This window comes from Rhodamnia argentea, chromosome 5 (assembly GCF_020921035.1).
Source record: "Rhodamnia argentea isolate NSW1041297 chromosome 5, ASM2092103v1, whole genome shotgun sequence".
Lineage (NCBI taxonomy): Eukaryota > Viridiplantae > Streptophyta > Magnoliopsida > Myrtales > Myrtaceae > Rhodamnia > Rhodamnia argentea.
Genome location: NC_063154.1, coordinates 17,756,034 through 17,774,635, shown reverse-complemented (window position 1 = coordinate 17,774,635; position 18,602 = coordinate 17,756,034). Strand labels below are relative to the sequence as shown.

At 39.8% G+C, this 18,602-nt stretch overlaps 2 protein-coding genes and 1 long non-coding RNA gene across 5 annotated transcripts in view; 2 read left to right on the top strand and 1 right to left on the bottom strand.

Moving 5' to 3' along the window:
- The first annotated feature begins 1,633 nt into the window (after positions 1-1,633).
- Positions 1,634-3,938, top strand: LOC125314973 (zinc finger CCCH domain-containing protein 44-like). 3 transcript variants are annotated; one of them, XM_048278587.1, is made up of 2 exons: positions 1,634-2,065; positions 2,851-3,192. In XM_048278587.1, the coding sequence occupies exons 1-2, from the start codon at positions 1,742-1,744 to the stop codon at positions 2,905-2,907; spliced, it is 381 nt and encodes a 126-aa protein (XP_048134544.1). In that variant the 5' UTR covers positions 1,634-1,741; the 3' UTR covers positions 2,908-3,192. The 3 variants fall into 3 exon arrangements, with proteins under 3 accessions (XP_048134544.1, XP_048134545.1, XP_048134543.1); XM_048278588.1 differs by lacking the exon at positions 2,851-3,192 and adding an exon at positions 3,217-3,273 and having other exon boundaries at positions 1,635-2,065; XM_048278586.1 differs by lacking the exon at positions 2,851-3,192 and adding an exon at positions 3,551-3,938 and having other exon boundaries at positions 1,638-2,065.
- A 5,570-nt stretch (positions 3,939-9,508) lies between these two features.
- LOC125314974 lies at positions 9,509-10,965 on the bottom strand. The gene is made up of 2 exons (XR_007198320.1): positions 10,497-10,965; positions 9,509-9,918 (listed from the first exon to the last, which is right to left on the bottom strand). It is a non-coding gene; the product is annotated as an uncharacterized LOC125314974 (long non-coding RNA).
- A 4,608-nt stretch (positions 10,966-15,573) lies between these two features.
- Positions 15,574-18,602, top strand: part of LOC115730304 — a 113,451-nt gene continuing 110,422 nt past the window's right edge. Inside the window, exons 1-4 of the mRNA XM_048279668.1 lie at positions 15,574-15,732; positions 17,141-17,284; positions 17,360-17,425; positions 17,878-17,986. Coding sequence (XP_048135625.1) covers positions 15,574-15,732; positions 17,141-17,284; positions 17,360-17,425; positions 17,878-17,986 — 478 coding nt within the window. The remainder of the gene's footprint in view (positions 15,733-17,140; positions 17,285-17,359; positions 17,426-17,877; positions 17,987-18,602) is intronic.

The following is an 18,602-nucleotide window of genomic DNA, read 5'->3' as shown; positions in this document are numbered from 1 at the left end:
TTGTAGTAAAATTGAAAAAAATGAAAAAGAGGAAAAAAGGGCTAAGGAATAATCTTAAATCAAGAGTGGGATACACAAAGGACGATGTAATCAATTCAATGTAAAACAGAGTGTCACGAGCCAATAAGGGGTTGAAATTAGATCGAGCCTTAAGAAAATTTGGCAAAAACAACCTTTTGAAGAATGAAGCAATTTATTTTTTTAGGAATAATGATACAAATGGTCATTGAATTTTGATCTAATATGCAATGTTCCCTTAAACTTTTAATTTGACCAATATGATCCGTGAACACTTAGTCTCTAAATTATACAAAGATGTTCAATGTTTTTTTTTTTTATTAATTCAAGTTAATGAATGCCTTTGAACATTTTCTTATAGTTTAAGATCAAAGTTGAATAAGTTCCAAAAGTTCGGGGACTACATTAAATAAATTGAAAGTTCAAAAATCATATTTCACATTGGATTAAAGTTTATGAACCATATTGATCACATTAAAAGTTCAAAGATTACATTGCATATTGGACTAAAGTTCAAGGACTACTAGTTATTTTTGCTTTTTTTTTAATGTGTTAATGGAGTCTTTTTACTCTTCTTGTTGTATCTTTGTACATGCCAGCGTCGTTAATCACACGTCACTGGCTTGTAGGGACCAAAAAAAAAAAATTGTAATGGCGAGTTTTTTTGTCCTTATAAAAGTTTTTTTTTGGGTCATGTATAATGTTGGGGCATTTTTGTTTGTCAAGTGGAAATTAGTAATTATTTTTTACCTTTATTATTTCGGACAATATTGTCCGATCCCACATTTTAGCATATTATAATGGCTAAAACATAGGCACTAAGATCCTATTTATTTTGTGAAAATTAATAATTTTGGAAAAATACTTTTCTAAAAATTATCTCTTGTGTCCCTTAAAAGAGTCAATAGACAACTTCATTTTCATTATTCACAAAGATAGATAGATAGATATTATTGTTGATATTGAAAATAATTTTCATTGACTAATAATTTTAATTGCTACAAGAAATTATTTAAAAAAATTATAAATAAATTATTCAATTTTTGTAAAATAAACAGAGCCTAAATCTTCCTCTTCCATTATGTGCAACCTCTTTTCATAAATGGACACATAATTCACTCCCCACTTTTGCCTTGGCCATGTCTAAAAACAAATTGAGAAAATTTCAAGTAAGGATTCGAAATGTTCTCATTTTCTCAGATAAAAGCCTAAAATAAATATTATTTCAAAAAAGGACTTGAAATACCTTCATTATTTCAAAAGAGGGCATGACCAAGGGTATTTTCATTGTTTACCCTTTTTTTTCATGTTTTCTTCTTCTTTTTTTCTTTTCTGTCTTCCTTGGGAAAAAAAGTAAAAAAGAAAGAAAAAAAGGAAAAGAAGGTAGAAAAAAGGAAAAAAATAAAAAAATAAATGATGAAAATGTCATTGATCAGATCCTTATTTAAGAAAATGATGGTGCTTCAAGCTCTTATTTTGAATATTCCTTAAATAATGTCATTTGGAAAAAATTTAGCACAAATGTCAAGGATACTCCGGTAATTTCACCTCAATGCATTTCGAAATACTCTTAAAAAAAAAAGGGAAATACCAGAGAATTTCGAAGCAGGATTTTAAAAATCCTCTTCTCTCCCCATTTCTCGCGTTATCTCTTCGGTCTCCACACTCTCACTCTCTCTCTCTCTCTCTTTGCGTCTCTTCGCTTCCCCACACTCACTCGGCAATGGCGATTTCTCTCAACTCTCTCTCTTCCATCCTCGTCCGCGAGACGGCGTCGCTGGCCGCCGCCTCCTCCTCCTCCTCCTCCTCCTTGCCCTCCTCGTCCAGGCTCGCCCTGCCGTCGCGCGCCGCCCGCGTGGCCCCCGTCCGGTCCGTGACCTCCCCCGCCGCTTCCCCCAACCCGGCGGCGGGGAAGCGCGAGCCGCGCGGGATCATGAAGCCGCGCCCCGTCTCGCCGGAGATGCAGGCCCTGGTCGGGGTTCCCGAGATTCCTCGCACCCAGGCTCTCAAGCGGATTTGGGCCTATATCAAGGAGCACAATCTTCAGGTCTATTCGGTGTTTTGCAACATCAGCGTTCTCGTTTTTGCTTCGTCATTCGCTGAAAGTTCAGATTTTTAAGTGTTTAGGTGACTAGCTTGGTTGATTGTTAGGGTTTGCTCAGTGGATGAGGTTTCAATTCTCTGTTTTCTTGTGCAAGGATTGTTTGGTCATTTTACTGGTTGTCCGGGCTTATTCTTGCGCTAAAAATCTTGGTTAATGTTTGCTTGGTAGTACACATTTGCTACTTGGTTGGAAGTTCTATTCCTTAACAGGCAAATCTGTGTGGTAGAATCTTATTAGGCGTTGAACGTGACCACTTGTTTAAATATCCTTGTAGAATAAATTACTAGAGCAGTCTTGATGTGGACCACAAGGAAACAGAGTAGTTCTTGGTCCATTCAACGTTTCTTTCTTTTGCTTCAACTGGTCTATTTGTTGAATGCTTGACTATGGTCTGGTGAGTTAATTAATTATGTATATGAACTACTGATCTGACGGAAAAGTTGCCACAAGCTGGTCATATTCAACTTATAATTGAAATGTTATGTAGTTTACATAGCAGGGTCTTATTTTGGACAGTTTGGAGCTGCATGTAGTATTTTGTAAATTGCCAGGGCTCTTTTACTGGGCGAGCGTAAGGTGGGTTTTTGAGTTATTGCTTAGATGTAGACAGTGTGGGTGATACCATATTTGCTAGTGTCTAGGCTTTATTTGTGGGTTTTGTGAGCATTGTTGTTCTCTGACTCTGATATTATCTTTGCGGATGGTTTTTTTTTATTAACCCGCATCAGGTTTTCCTTCCCGTGGTTCGCATGATTTATGCTTGCTGCATTCTGTTTCTTGAATAGGGGAGTTTAGGTTTTTCTAGTCCTAGAGGAAGGTTAAATGACACCCTTTTACCATTTCTTCCTAATATTTTCTACCAGAGGCTACTTTGACAAGATAGCACTATCTTGAGGTTCCTTACCCTTTGCCACAGCAACTTTTAGTACTTGTACAATACTGTGAATTGTGCAAATGATAAGAGAAGAAATGACATGTCATATGTCATCTGTCTGCCTTTTCTATTTTGCGTTCTTAACCAGGATTTCTTGCCTTAAAAGCTAGTGATCCTAAACCTTCATCTTGTAATGCACAATCCATTTGCTGTCATCCAGGCAAATATCTTGTTGCAGTTTGTGTACAGACATATCCATTAATGAGCTTTTTGAGAGACTAACATGCTTTTGTAACTAAATGTTTAGCTGTTAAATATTCTGGATCTTTTTTTCCTTTGGCAGGTGTCATGTGCAATGTTGACTTATCTGCTTGTTTTAGGTTATAATCGATTATTTATATTCTGTGCAATGCTGTTTCTGTACAAGGATTGTAATCCCTTCAAAAGATGTTTAACTGGTGTTATATGATGCTTTGTCTCAACTTTGTCTAGTAGGAAGGAGAAAACCAGACTCTGATGTGGTGTTGGTTTTGTGGTGTGCTTTCCTTATTTAGGACCCTGAGAACAAGAAGATTATAATATGTGATGAGAAGCTGAAGAAAATATTTGGTGGGAAAGACCGAGTTGGGTTTCTTGAGATTGCAGGATTGATCAGTCCTCATTTTCTTTGATGGAACTAAATGGCCAATAGTGAAGTAGGTAAGTGCGGGGTTATTTCGTCGAGCGATCTTTTGCACGCCAGGCATCTGTTTTGGTTGAAGATATCGGTGGAAAAAATTGCTGGTTCTCGCTCTGTAGTCTTGTGGTAGACGTTATATTCCCAGTAGTTGCTCAAAACTTCTTCAGATTGTCAGTTTTGGTTACCAAGTTTAGGCTTTTGATGCATCAGTGGTGGCATGTGGTTACTACTGGGAGTATTTACTCACACTTTCTCTGTATCTATGTTTCAGTCTGCTAATCTTATATTTGGTATGATACAGATATCATCGTACACCAAGAGAGCCTGATTGAAACTCGAAATTGTTCTCTCGAAAGGAACTTGGCCCACTGTCTGTCAGAGGCTTAATTACAAACTGAATTTGCCTAACCTGCTCTGTCTGCTAATTCTAGATTCTCTTATGCAGTCGAACAAAACTAATGTGTTTACCATCGATTCATGTGGGTAGGCTAGGTATGATCACTGGCCAGTTAATGCCAGATAAAAAGGATTTCGGTTATAGTTTTCCTTGTGATGGTCCGGGACGAGGCGGTACTCGTGACATTTCCGCTTGGGAAAAGATGCAGGGTCGTTTGTCTTCTGGCTAGTCAGGCATGGTCTAGTTTATAGATCGTTGGGCTTCGATTTTCAGGGAAATCAACCGGTTACATCTGGGGTTTACTCAAAACTCTGGCGGAGAAGGGTTGGAATTGGATGTGTTTTTACTGGCTTCATGCTTTGCAAAGCTGATGCCCCCCTCTACACGACCCATGATTTGGCACATTACCCCTTGGATCTTGCGATGTCTTTCATGTAGTTACACACGAAACATTCGACTAGATATAGAATAGGTAAGGGTTTCCTTAATGGCAGCTCGATAACGATGGAAATCGTCGACCACTCCAGGGACTTCATAGGCTTTGAATGTGATTGTATTCGATAATCAGTTTGTGCTCGTATGTGCTCTTGCATGACTAGTAACTATATTTCGTGAGAAAATGCTTGTCCTAATGTTGCTGAAAGTACGTTAAGAGCTTGCACTTCGCCTTAAGCCTCTCCTCGAAGAAGATAACTGCGCATAACACATTTGCGTCACTGGTGCGGCATCTGGCCGTTTGCGAAGCACAGAATCGAGTTCTTCCTTGTTGACTAGCGCATTTATATCATGGGTCTCTCTCTTCGTACTTCGTGTAGAAGCAAATAGCTACTTGGGCCGTATTCCTCTAGATAGATTCTTTTCCCCCTTATCATGTTACTTGATTGGGGAGAGAAGTGATGAACTTGGAGAGTAAGGTTGTGTATGGGAACGCTTCAGAAAAAGTGTTTCTGTTTTCAAAGTATTCTCGAATCACTTTGAGAAAAGAAACACGTATGATGAAAAAGTATTCCCAAAATGTTTCGGGATTACATTTTTGGAGCAGAAACAAAAAATAAAAAAAACTTGCTTCTATGTTCCTAGAATATTTTTTAGAAACATATTTGGAATATTTTTTAAAAAAAATTGGGAATAATTTTATTTTTGAACATATTCTTCTCTTTTATTCTTGCACGATGTTGACATCCGATTTTTGATCCTTTTATTTTAAAAAATTAATTAAAAATACCGAAAAAATTCATAAAATTACAAAATCAACCTTGGAAGCTTTGGCCTAGCCTTAGGAACCAATTTTGAACAAAAAATATTTTTCAAGATTTTTGAAATTTTTCGGATTTATTTTAATTATAAAAATAGCCGAAATTAGGAAAAATAGTATTCGTGGTCAGAAAATTGCGCAAAAATATTCCATATTTTTATTTTAATTCTATTTTCATTTTGGCCTCTTAAAGTTTTAAAAATTCAGTTTGGGACCACATGCCTCTTCATTGAACATCATCCTAAATTGACTAAAAAATTTTATTTTAAATCATTTTAGCCAAAATTTTTTACTTTTAGAGTCATGACATGAGATTTTGATAGCCTGCATCTAATTTCAGTCCTCATGTTTGGAAAAATTGCACAATTGGACTAAAAGGACCTAAATGCACAAATATTTTTCATTTTAGTCTCCGGTTTCACTCAAAGTGCAATTAATATTTTTTTAGGGGTCCTCATTTAAAAGTAATCATATTTTTAACTATATGGAAACATTTACGTATGACTCATAATTGTAATTTTTTTTATCTATAGAAAATATATTTGATGTTCTCGCTATCCAATTCCAATTCGTCTCCTCTTTCATTTTTTTTTTTTATAGTTGATCCCGTCCATATTGTAATTTGATAAATCATGCATAAATTACTTATACATATATTGGTCTAATTTGATTTAGTAAATTGAACAAATGAGATTTAATTTGATTTAGTAAGTTAAAAAGATAGCGACATCTTAATTTTAATATATATAGTCCCCTTAATTAAATGAAAAAAATTAGGAGCAATTTTTTTGCATTTACCAAACACTTTTTTTTTTAGAATAGAAACTTTATGCAGTTACCAAACGCGTTTCTATTCTTTTTTTGTTTCGGAAACAGAATTTTTTTGCAATTACCAAACGCGTTTCTGTTCCAAAAAATCGTTATCGGGAACAAGAATAGAAAAAAATGTTTTTGTTCCAAAAGTCGTTTCGGAAACAGAAACGTTACGATACGCAGCCTAAAGAAGCGACGTTCTCGCCGGTTAGGCTAATCCCGCTTACTCGTTACCTTTGCATTGATAGTGCATGAGAGAGTAATGGCAATCGCATTGCACCGGCGTTCGCCCCTACACGCACAGTACGCGCACACGGAACTGGCTTAAATCACTCGATAGCATCCCGTAACGTCGAAGCTCAATTATTCCGAGGTTCGTAAAGGAAAAAAAAAAAAAGAGAGAGGCGAAATTAAGCTGCTATCTTAAAGGAAGATACTCTCCCCACGAATGGCTAATCAAGCATTAGGAACCACACAGATCGCCAGGACCCCACGTTTCGCTTTAATATCTTCTTCACATTTCGCTTTACGAATGTGCACTTTCGGGCGCAAACCTTGACCGGTTGCATCGCAATCGAACTGATACTATAATACTTCCACTGACTTATGCTCTTTGGCACGACAGTACAAAAAGGGTTCGAGTGTCGCACTTCTCTTTAACCTAGTTGGCCCCGATAGACACCCTCGCTTACCAGCCGGCTTCCGGAGTCACTAGCCTGCGGCGCATGGCGGCGACTGTCGTGAAAACGAGACATTTGTTGGTCTGGTGCGAGAGCCAAAGGCATGCAAAGCGAGGCCGGCGATTCACAAGTGCGTTGACGTTGAAAGAGAATAAGCTGGAAACGCCCGAAACGCAGATGAGCTGTGGCGATCGAGTTGGCGAGCCTGACAAGGATCTTCCGTGTTGGGTGCCGCACCCGAGGACGGGGATATACTTCCCGAGAGGTCACGAATGGGTGCTGGACGGCATTCCGGAGGGCGCAGCTTCTTTCTCTCAGGCTTTCTGGCTCAGGAGTGTCGATGGTGTGGACAGACCTGATCCGGACGAACCGACTCATCATCCCGGGTTGTCTTCCTCTAAGTAAGCGCTGCGAATTCGAGTGGCCGAAGCCGAAGCAGTCCCTTGAATCTCGAAGTTCAAGGGAAAAAAACAAAAAGAAGTTGTAAGCACGTTGTCTATCAAATCCAATAAACCCTATGAACTCGCGTGGCAACTCACATCATGTACTGCCGCCATTCATCCAATAAAACATCTTGAATAGCAATGTCGTATTCCTACTATTAGGACTCGGTGCACAATCACAAACAAAGTATAGCGTAAAAGGAGAAAGAGAAATCAAGACACAAACTTTTCGCTCTTATGAAAAAAATCGTTTTTTTTTAAGCATAATCCTGAGCTTTGGTATTAGAACATAACTCGGGCCTGCATTTTTATCAGCTTACTAATTTTCCGTTTTTCTTCTCTTTTTTTTTCTGGTTAAATTCAACAATTCTCTTCTGGCGAGCAAAAAGATAGATACTTCGAAGAGGTTTTCGGCGAGTTCCCACGCTTTATCATGTGCATTCCCCCCAAAAGCAGACACTTATCTTAGTCCGATGTAAGGCTAGATTACCCAATGAATCCGGTACACGTACTCAATGGAGTCTGGACAGCCAGATCTTGTGGGACCCATGTGAGATCATATGAAACCCAATATTTTCAGTGGTTCAGATTAAATTCGGTACATGCGTTTCAGTACATGTGTTATATCGATGATGATAATTTCTTATGAAAGGGAGAACATGCAGTATAGAGTCTAAGGAGGGGGAGAAAGGATTGTTTGCGCAGACGCCCGTACCAGATGTGGATTGGATTTCGAGCTTTAGCTCCCTTGGTCAAGGCCTATTCATGGTAGGACTATGATCAGGATTGGGTGTGAAACTGAGTCAAGCCGAGTCGAATGGATAGATTGCCAAGCCCGGACTCGATTGGACTTGCGAACTCGATGCTCGAAAGTTGGAGTCGAGCTAGATCGACCATTAATTGTCCTGCTCAAGTTCGACTCGATTAGAAAATCGAGATACTCAAGCGGGACTCGACTACGAGCGATCGAATTATAAATAAAGCTCTAGTGTCTTGTCGTTTTAAGTATCTTGCGTCTATTTTTCTAATTATTGAATATATTTTTGAAAGTAGCGAGAACTCGATCACAAGCCTCTCGAGCTAAGTATTGATAAGCTTGAGCTTGGCTTGACAAGATACCCGAGTGGCTTGAATTGGAGCTTGACTCAAAATTCGGCGAGTCAATCTCATTTAGCTTGACTCAGACGTTGCTCATGATATTCCATGGAACTCACCTATCTTTCTTACATGTAAATGATTAATACTCTAATAAATTCTCAACTTTTGCTCCGGTCCCAAATCTCCCATAATTTTTTTTTTGTCTCACAAAAAACCTCCAATTTCATATCTAATCCAATTCTACATTAAACATTGGTTTTCTCATAAAAAACCATAAAATTTTAGTTAAGTTTCATATCTGCTCTATTAACTCTCCCTTCCAAATCGTCCTTAGCGAACCTATGTGGCGCTTCCCACATTATTGCTCTAGGCTTTTCCAAAATTTCAAATCCAAGAAAACGTCTTTTGCATCTGCCCAAACAACGTATACTTGGATTTGAAAATTGAGTAAAACTTAGAACAGTCAGGCTGGCTTTTCTTAAATCACTCTTACACTTAAGAGATATTTAACTTTTATCTTGCTTGGAGATTTTCGTTTTTTACGCTGAGTTTTTAATCTCTCGTGCTCGATAGTCTTCCAACTCTTACTGTTGAGGAGCTCCCCTCGAGACACTCGACTTGGGGCACTCAAATAGCTTGCCTTTGTGAGTTTTCCATCTCTCGGTTATTAACGACAAAACTTTGGATGGAAAGTTAACAATGGCAAATTTGGGATTCAAGTAAAAATACGTGATTTTTTATGAAATAAAAAAAGTTTATGGCAGAGTTGAGATTGACATAAACTTGAGAATATTTATGGGACACCAAAAGATAAAAAAAGGAGAGAATTGAAATTAGACCTAAAGTTAGGGTTTTTTAGGATATTAGGTCGATTTTTTCAGAGCAAATCCAACATTACTTTTAAGTAGGGCTTTGGCCTTATTGATTGTCCTCGTCCATCTGGAACAGAGGAGGAGAAATGGATAAGTCCACGTCACATCAGCGTAGGTTTTTTGCCATTTCAGCTCCATTCAATTTGCTCTTCTCACTGGTTTTCATCTTTGCCAATCAGGTCATATTATTGTTTAGTGTTTACATCTGCTGGTTTTGGCTGGCTCTTCTGCTTGGTCGTTTGAACTAAGATTGAGGAGCATTTGTCCATGGGTAATAATCAGAAATTCTAGCATCTACTTAGATTGAGCTAAGGTTGGACGTTTGAAGAAAGGCTTAATCTGTCAAAACTGCACTCTGGCATTGTTCCGCAAAGAAGACTCACAGATCAAAGACTGCTAGTGCTTCAAGCATTTTCCGTCAAGGTGCCATTTTTCCGTCTGTGTCGAACATCTTTGACAAGCAGCACTTCTTCATTGCGGCGTAGGTGGCCTTGAGTAAGGTTTACTTAAGGGGCTTCCTATGAAATTGTCTTTCCAGAAATGAGTTCCATTGGAGATCATCCATTTGGTACGTCTTTGCAGTGTCCGAATCTGTGGCGAAACTCTTCCAAATGAAGGCTGGCAAAGCAGCTTAAACCGCTCGGACCAATCTAACTACTGACTCTGGAAAATCTGTCGAAGCATCCTGCAGACAAAGAAAACGAGAGAAACAAATGAGAAGATTATATTTTCATGGAAGCATTCGTTTCTCTAGTTATCATTCATCATTCATCCATTATCACGGTTTACTTTGCCAGTGATTGCATCTCAAATAGCTGCAGCTGGTCTTCTCTCTCTTTGGCTTCTACTTCTCTTTCAAGCTTTGGTATGCTTGTTGATTGCTGATGCAGGGCTACGCCAAACATAGAAATTAAAACCACACTGTTCCTAGCAATTGTTGAATGCTTGTCCAGATATGAGACAGGAAGATTAATCACCACTAAGCCAATCCGAGGGGGAACCAAAAATGGGTTGCACATGGGTTTCGTCAAAGAGCACTTAAGCCATCACAATGTCATATCTGACTACTTCATGTAACATTTATGAGTTAACAAAGAGAACCATCTATAGTTTTTCGTATTGACCGTTCACTGGAGTGAATAAGAAGAGAATGGTAGCAAAGGAATGCATCGTCTACCTAAAATTCTTGTCAGATATGATGGAGGCTCACTGCACCCAGATGAGGATGCCAATGTAACTCATGAGAAGAGCAAAGCAATCAACGCTGCTCAGACGAATCTATGGAGTGTGGGACGATCCATCATGACATTTTCAGACACAGAAGCATGAAAAATCTCATTTCTCCTCACCAGAACCGGAGCTTTGTTTGCTAGATTGGATCTCGAGTAGCTGGCGCTGTTCCTCCTCGTTCTCTTTGGCTTCTACTTCTTTCACAGGCTTAGGTTTGCTGGTAAACTGCTGAGACATGGCCCCTCCAAGCATAAAAATCAATAGCCCCACTGTTCCGAGCAGTTTCGAATGCTTGTCCCATATAACAAAGATTAGTTACAACTGTCAATAGCTTGGTTACTATGCCAAGCACTGTAAATCCATGGCAGAAATTGACCTCCTACAGGACAACACAGAATGAAATCGCTAGACCAAATATGCACGATAGTCCCACAGATAAAAACCATCTGAAAGGAGTGCCTGCCAATCTGACTCAGTGCCACGTCTTTAGTCCGATGGTCGTGACCACCTATGAAGCACCGACACGCCAAACCCCCCGACGTGTCGGTGTCGGACACGGACACTCGTCCGACATGCTCTAACACGCGTTCGACATGTGGTCAACACGCGTCGGCGATCCGACACGTGGTCAACACCAGCGACACGCCGGGGACTCGCGAGTCGGTGAGGAGAGAGGGCGGGGAAATGCAGATCCGAAGGGCGGGGAACGGTGGGGGAGGGGGAGGAAGAACGTCTCGATCATGAGAGAGATGAGGGAGGGAGCCGGCGACGCGCGGCGAGCGCCTGAGCAGAGAACGGCCTTGGTGTGCGCCAGAGCAGAGAGAGCGAACGGGCCGGAGGACAGAGCGAGAGAGCGCCGGAGGAGAGACGAGCAGCAAAAATCATAGCGGTCGACGTCGTGGCTGTATGCCATGGATGTGAACTGATAACCCGTAAGCACATAAAGCACACTTCCACCAAATATGGTGGCCAAAGAGAGCCACGTTTTCATTGAAGGCCACGGTTGATGCAAGAAAAGAGTCTCCTCTCCTATGACAACAAACATGGGAACTGAGGGACGGAAGATGATGAATTTACCGAGAGGAGCTCACTGTTGGTGAAGGGAAACAGTAAGAAAATTATGCCTGCAGGCAGAAACCGGTCTGCCACAGTCACCAGAGCAAGTGGATCGTGACCGCAGACAAATACCCCGGCAGCACTCGTTAAGTACTGCGAAGCGGTCGGAGCACCAGGGCAAGGAAACTTCATAGCTGCCCATTTGTTGACGATTGAGAGCAATGATGCTAAGATGCAGTATCCAGCAGCCGCACCATAACTCGAGGCTTGGCGAAGCAAAGCACTGTACCGAGAAGAGGCTTCGCTATGAACTTGATAGGTACGTATACACTGTACATAGACAGAGCAATCACACAGAGAGAGCTTCAATTAAGCCAGAAATACAGTAAAATTCACATGATCTGAGTGGAAATAGATATGATTGCTACCCAACCCAAGTTGAGTTCTCCTGTGTGCTTCTCTCTGTGACCCAATCAATCCAAGCCTCGGTTAAGAATCCGTGCATTTGCTTGCCGTTCTTTGTCAACTTCATCTCCTTCCTCCCAACACCCACCCAACCGCCTCCCCCATTGTGACGACAGCACGATCATTGAGAGGTTTTCGCTCGCATTCCGATCAGTTCAAATCAACCAGAAAGGTGCCAAGAAAAGGAAGAAAGGACCCAATATCCCATTCCTTTACCCAAGAAAAATGACCCGACGAACATCGCTAGCGGCTGCAGCCGGTACGACATGCCGAGAAGGCCGAATCGAATGAAAGAAACTCACTCTGCGCCTCTCCGCTTCGAAACTCGGAATGAGCGCCGACGTCTTTCATCAATTATCGGGAAGAGTACACTAGAAGTGTCATAACTTTTGTACGGCGTTCACTTGAGTGCCATAACTTTCAAAACGTTCACTTAAGTGCCATAACTTTTAAAAATCGTTTACTTGAGTGCCATGTTGACGTGGCAATCGGAAAAGCTGACGTGGCAGCTGGAAAAGTTACTGTAGATGCCGGAAAAGTTACTGTAACACGCCGAAAAAGTCACCGTAACACGCTGGAAAAGTCATTGTAGACGCCGGAAAGATGACGTGGCACGCTGAAAGTTGACGTGGCACGTCGGAAAAGTTACTGTAGCACTCAATTGAATGATTTTGCTCCGGCGTAGCACTCAAGTGAACGATTTTTGAAAATTATGGCACTTAAGTGCACGTTTTGAAAATTATGGTACTCAAGTGAATGCCGTACACAAGTTATGTCACTTCTAGTGTACTTTTCCCTCAATTATCTTTTGCAGCCGCATCCTCCAATCTACTCGTCGTATTTCTTCGGCGTGCCGGTCGGAATCCTCGATGAGATCGAATGAGGCGATTGATGCCGGATCGAAGTTGTCGGATTCGGACAATGTCCCACTAGAGCGTGCGAGCTTCGAGAGTGAAACGGCGGCGTTTTCGGTGGGGAGAGACGAATTATCTTGAAATTGGGAAAAGTATACTAGAAGTGCCATAACTTGTATACGACGTTCACTTAAGTGCCATAACTTTCAAAACGTTCACTTAAGTGTTATAACTTTCAAAAATCGTTCACTTCGGTGTTACGTCGGGGCAAAATCGTTTAGTTGAGTGCTACAGTAACTTTTCCGCCGTGCCACGTCGCCTTTCCGACGTGCTACGGTAACTTTTCCGGCGTGCCACGTCGCCTTTCCGGCTGCCACGTCTACTTTTCCGGCTGCCACGTCAATATGGCACTCAAGTGAATGATTTTTGAAAGTTATGCCATTTAAGTGAACATTTTGAAAGTTATGGCATTCAAGTGAATGCCGTACAAAAGTTATGGCACTTTTAGTGTACTTTTCTCTCTTGAAATTGGATGCTTTATTTTACGGGAAAAAAAATAATTGGCACGTGCAAGGGAGATGCTAATGCTTTATTTTGCATTTTTATCCAAAATAATAATAATCTGATTAAGCGATAAAAAAAAAAAATTACACATATCTATATGTTTGCCAAAATATGAAGCTCATAGTAATGGAACATAGAAAAGAGCAAGTTATCTAAGGAAATAGAACAAATTAATATGGGACAAGGAAAATCGCTTATTATAAAATCTCCGAGTAAATACGGTAATTATGTTCGCATTTTCCGCCACGATCTTACCTCCTTTTTCTTACAATGCGCGACCGTTATTTTTGTAGCTGGTATGGCTATCTTTTGAAACTCTTGAGGCAAAAGTTCGAAATAGAACCTTACCAAAAAAAAAAGTTCGAAATAGAAAAGTTATTTAAGCTGGCACTGTGAAAAGATCCTAAAGAGTAATTGCTGAAAATGCATCAATATATACATATTTGCTTTCCCCTCTATTAGTATATAAATTAGTATATATATTGATAAAGTAGATAAAAAAAAAATTACGTACCAAACTAGTTCATGTTATATATATTAATTAATTTTAAGGTTTAGGCAAGTTTGGGTTTTACCCCTTTCAAATAAAATCTAAGCATGATCAGATTAAAATCTCACAAACATCGAATCATTTATATTTTTTCAGAAATAATTTTAAGAATCATAAGAATTTATTCAGAGAAATTTGAATTTAACACGTCAAGGGTACGATAAAATCGAACATCGGGTCCCGACGTGTTTTACTTCACTCCATTTATGTGGAGAGATAAATTAACTTTTGGATTAACTTGGACAGATATAGAATTCATAATTGAATCTTTTTGCTTCCCTTGCAAAATATACAGAATCTAGCAGACTCGCACGCCCATAAACAAATGGCTTCTGGCTCCAGAAATGTGCGTCGGATCAGGCCTGGACCAAAAAACATTAAGGTAAAGGAAAATGTCGAACGCCACGCAAATATGATAAGCTTTTTCCCTTTTTTTTTTTCCCAATCCCGACAGGAGCGTGAGGGGTACGCGCTCGGCGTCGGTGGTGGGCCGCACTGACGCCTCTTCGCACGTCATCTTGCCCTTTGCTCTGCCATCTCCTAGATAATCTCCTTACCGTTTCTCCTTACCCTTTTATTGCCAACTTTCTCCAGATAGTCTCCCTTCTCCCTCTCCTCTGCCTTGGACCATCGTGACCGACGATGAATCTTGTTGCTTCCCTTGCAAATACACAAAATCTCGCAGACCCGCACGCCTATAAATGGTGGCTGCGGCTACGATCTCCAACTGACCCTTCGCCTTCTTCAATATCCCACGAGCACGAGGCCCGGCCACCATCTCCGGTCGCAGGTGACGGCAAACTCGACGGCGACGGCCCTTCTTTTGTCCCCTTCCCTCGCGTTTTCTTGCGTTCTGATTTCGTTTCGGAGAATGTGTTGATTCTGTTTGTTCCTTTTCATTGTTGAGATTGTGTCAATTATTAGATCATGAACTTCCAAGACACTGATGTGCGTTTTCTTGGAGGTGCTGCTTTATCGTAACATTTGCTTCTTAGTTTTTTTTTCGCTCAGCAATGTATGAACCTTTGGGGAGGATTGTTTGTCATTCCAATTTTAGTTATCATGGTTACATAACCTTTGTTATATCGGATTAATGTCTTGAGTAAGTTTCTTGATTCCTTGTGATATCATAGCTTACACAGTCCAAAATGCAAGGAATGGAAAATTGGGTCTTCGAATGAGTTGAGAAATTTGCAGCATCGATTTTCTTTTCTTTTCTTTTCTCCATTTTGGTGAGGAAGGCGTTCTCTCATTTGATTCCCTTTGCCGAACACAAAGAATCGATCATGAAACAGCTTGATCGGCATGTGGCTGCTGGATGTGCTACGCTTGTCAAACCCACCCTATTGTACTATCAGTTAAAGCTACTCATCGCTTCAGTTTCCTTCTAGCAATCACTTGTGAGCCATGAGTATTAGCTGGATTCTACAGAGTTCATTGTACTGAGATGTGCAGTAACTTGTGATTGTATATGTGATGTTATCTTTTACAGATGGCAACATGCTGCTTCTATCAGTCATTTTGTTTGGAAAAATTGCTGTTATTTGAAATTAAGTGTTTTACTTGTTTCTTCTTTCGTTAATTCATTAATAGGATTGCAGGGGAGGCATAAGCGGCTGGAATGGCGTCAGCTCTGAAATCAAGTGGCTCAGTTCAGCTACGTCTTTTGCAGCAACTATCAGTTTTTTCTGCCAAAAGAACTACGACAATTGCTGCTCGTAGCACTGAATTGCCAATTGGCATCTATGGGCCATTTGGTAAATCGAGGAAAGAAGGCAAGGTAAGAACTTCATTTGAGTTTCTTCTTGCTTGTTAACGGTTTCAATGATTATCCTTTGTGACTGCTTGCCGCAAATTTTTTGTTGTTTGTTGGTTTTTGGGTTGATGGTTCTTCTCGATGTGACAAGATGTGGTTGCTTTCTTGTTGAATCTCAGTTGAACTTTTGAGCATTTTTGTGCAGTGTGTTGGGAATAAGTAAGGTTGAGTAATTGTATTCAAAATATTGTTGTACCATTTTTAGATAACTTGCGCGGCAACTAGTTCAAACTGGAGCGACTGGTTAATTAGCATGTCGATCAATTTCCTAGAATATCATTAGTTACTTTGGTTTTCTTCTATAATGGTAAATGGGAAAAGCAGTAGGTAATGCTTTTGATCTTCTAGGCTGGTCATTGCTTGTGATGCAACCGGTCACATATATGAGGTCAATCATTCTATGCCTCCCTATGACTTATGTGCTCTTTAATGCACGACAAGTTATCTTCAGTATACTCCTTTTATAATTGGATAATGCACTTATCTTTTATAAACTTACCATTAAATGGAAAACAAATTAGTGTACATTATAATTTCATGTCAATCCATTGGGTTTGTTTCAAGTGACACATGCTTGTGTGTGGACCGTTTTATGTCTATAGCATAGGATCATCATGGATAATCACTCTAGGAGCCAAATATTATCTCTTTCTTAGATTCCAAAAGATTTTCCATCTTCTCATGGTATAGTACCCTCAGTGGTGATGGGATCGATCTCGTCCTCATCATCTGAGTTTAAATAAGTTTGAAACACTGAAGAAGGAAATGTAATGCTCAGCCTCTGCATGAGTTGGCCAATCCACTACTAGGAGGAATTGAATTTGTAGCAACAAACAGACAACAAGGCATTGTGTTAGAGTTCTGGCATAGGATGGTAAATATAAAATGATTGAACATCAAGTCTCATGTTCATGTGAACTTCTTCCTTTTCCACTGCAAGATGCAGGTCAAGTCATAAAAGAATTCCTGCCCAATCCATTTCCTATCCTAACCAGCTTCAGAGTAAAAGGAAGATTGTGAAATCACTAATTTATCAGATTGTGAGGCCTAATCCTTCCATTTTTTGTGTCTTACTCTCTCTGTTTTCCAAAAATATGCACATCATTTGTTGGAAATTTTAATGTATTTGGAGTACGGAATGAGTAGAATCACACAAATCTCATACATCACAAGAATATTAAATTGCAAACTTCATCTTTTGTAGTTTGCAAAGAACATTATCTGAACTCAACAAGTCCCAGGGGGTGCCCATTGAGAATTTTATCTTTTAAAAGATGGCATTTTAGACAGAATGTGGTGGAGATCTAGCTGGTGTTTTAATATAGGGGGGATGCTCTTTCCATGACAAATGTATTCTTTCATTTTTTCAAAGGTTGCATTCATTCCTTACATCAAAGCTGGTGACCCTCAGTGTTTAACCACCGCACAAGCCTTGATGGGGCTTTACTCATATGGTTCAGATATAATTGATCTGGGTGTTCCATATTCCGATCCTCTAGCAGGTCCAGTAATCCAGGTCAGGTATTTCAATATCTTGTACTTTCTCTATTGAAATATATTTTTCCTTTATCTCATAGATCTTCATTTTTAGGCAGCAGCCACTCAATCCTTGGCCTGGGGTTGTGCTTTTGGTGGTGTTATGTCCATGTTGAATGAGGTAAGACTGGAAATTTTCTTTATGCTTTCTGTCATACTTGAAGATGGACTATACAAGGTCTAGTGTGATTGAATGTGGTCAGATTGAATATAGTAGCCTAGCATTATTTCCCAATATGAGAAATTAAATTTGTGATACTGTTTTTGAAATTTTCCAGACTCTGTTTTACTCTCAAGTAGTGCTGTCCATTCCTCATGATGGCAAGTTTAATTTGCTTCACATAATGCAATCTTTTAGGTTGAAATTGATCAGTAACATTACATCAATTGGTCTTCTCAGATTCAGTGCTCCCATTTTATACTAAAGATCCTGGTAGTGTAGAGGTAGTGATGTATATATGCAAATACCCCAGGCAATTGTTGAATGGTTACAGTACTCTTGATTTATATTTTTGTTTCCCTTCATTAGTTTTTGAGATCATCTTCTGATGCTGCAGTTTTTTTACTAAATAGGTGGTTCTGCTATTACCTTACCCTGTTGCTTTATTCTCAAACTATAACCCAATTCTGAAGCTTGGAGTTGAGATGGTCATGTCCATTATAAATGATGCAGGGGTTTATGGTAAGTTGCAAGTTTCCCTCTTGCCTTCTGACTTGACTCACTTACATTGACGTACAAAACTTTGGTAAGATGTAGTAACTTGAAGGAAGATCAGTTTTTACATTTCCCCTGTCCTTGGCCGAGATGAGAAATCAGTTCAATATTTTCAGTTTTGCATGTGGATAGGATGGAGTAAGCAAGCATTGTCACCATGCCCGTCGTTACTAGCACAAACTCGATTGCATAGTTTAAGTTCTTAAACTTATTTATGTTTAGTTTTTCAGTAAAAGACTATTGAAAAAGCTGTCAAGGGGATAAGCACAGATGGATTGGAAGAATACTATAGTCTCAACAGTTTGAGCAAAAGCCAAAAGGTTACTTTGAAAATCTGTTGCAGAACATATTTTTACCAAAAGTTACCCTTTGTGACACTTCAAAAAGAATGAGAAACCACTTGGCTTTTGGTCAGGCTAGTTGAGGTTATGTTGTCTATACAAATAGAATATCATAGGGCAGCAAGACTACAAAACAGGCTAGAAAGATCATGGGCGCTTCATGCAACTGCCACCAACAGCTTGTTCACAAGGGTTAGACTGGTGGACGACCATAGAATTTTGTGGACATTTTACTAATGTAA

Coding starts and splice junctions, on each gene's coding strand:
- LOC125314973 (XM_048278586.1), top strand. CDS start 1,742: ATGGCGATTTCTCTCAACTCTCTCTCTTCCATCCTCGTCCGCGAGACG. Junction 2,066..3,550: donor TCAAGGAGCACAATCTTCAG/GTCTATTCGGTG, acceptor TTCCTTATTTAG/GACCCTGAGAACAAGAAGAT.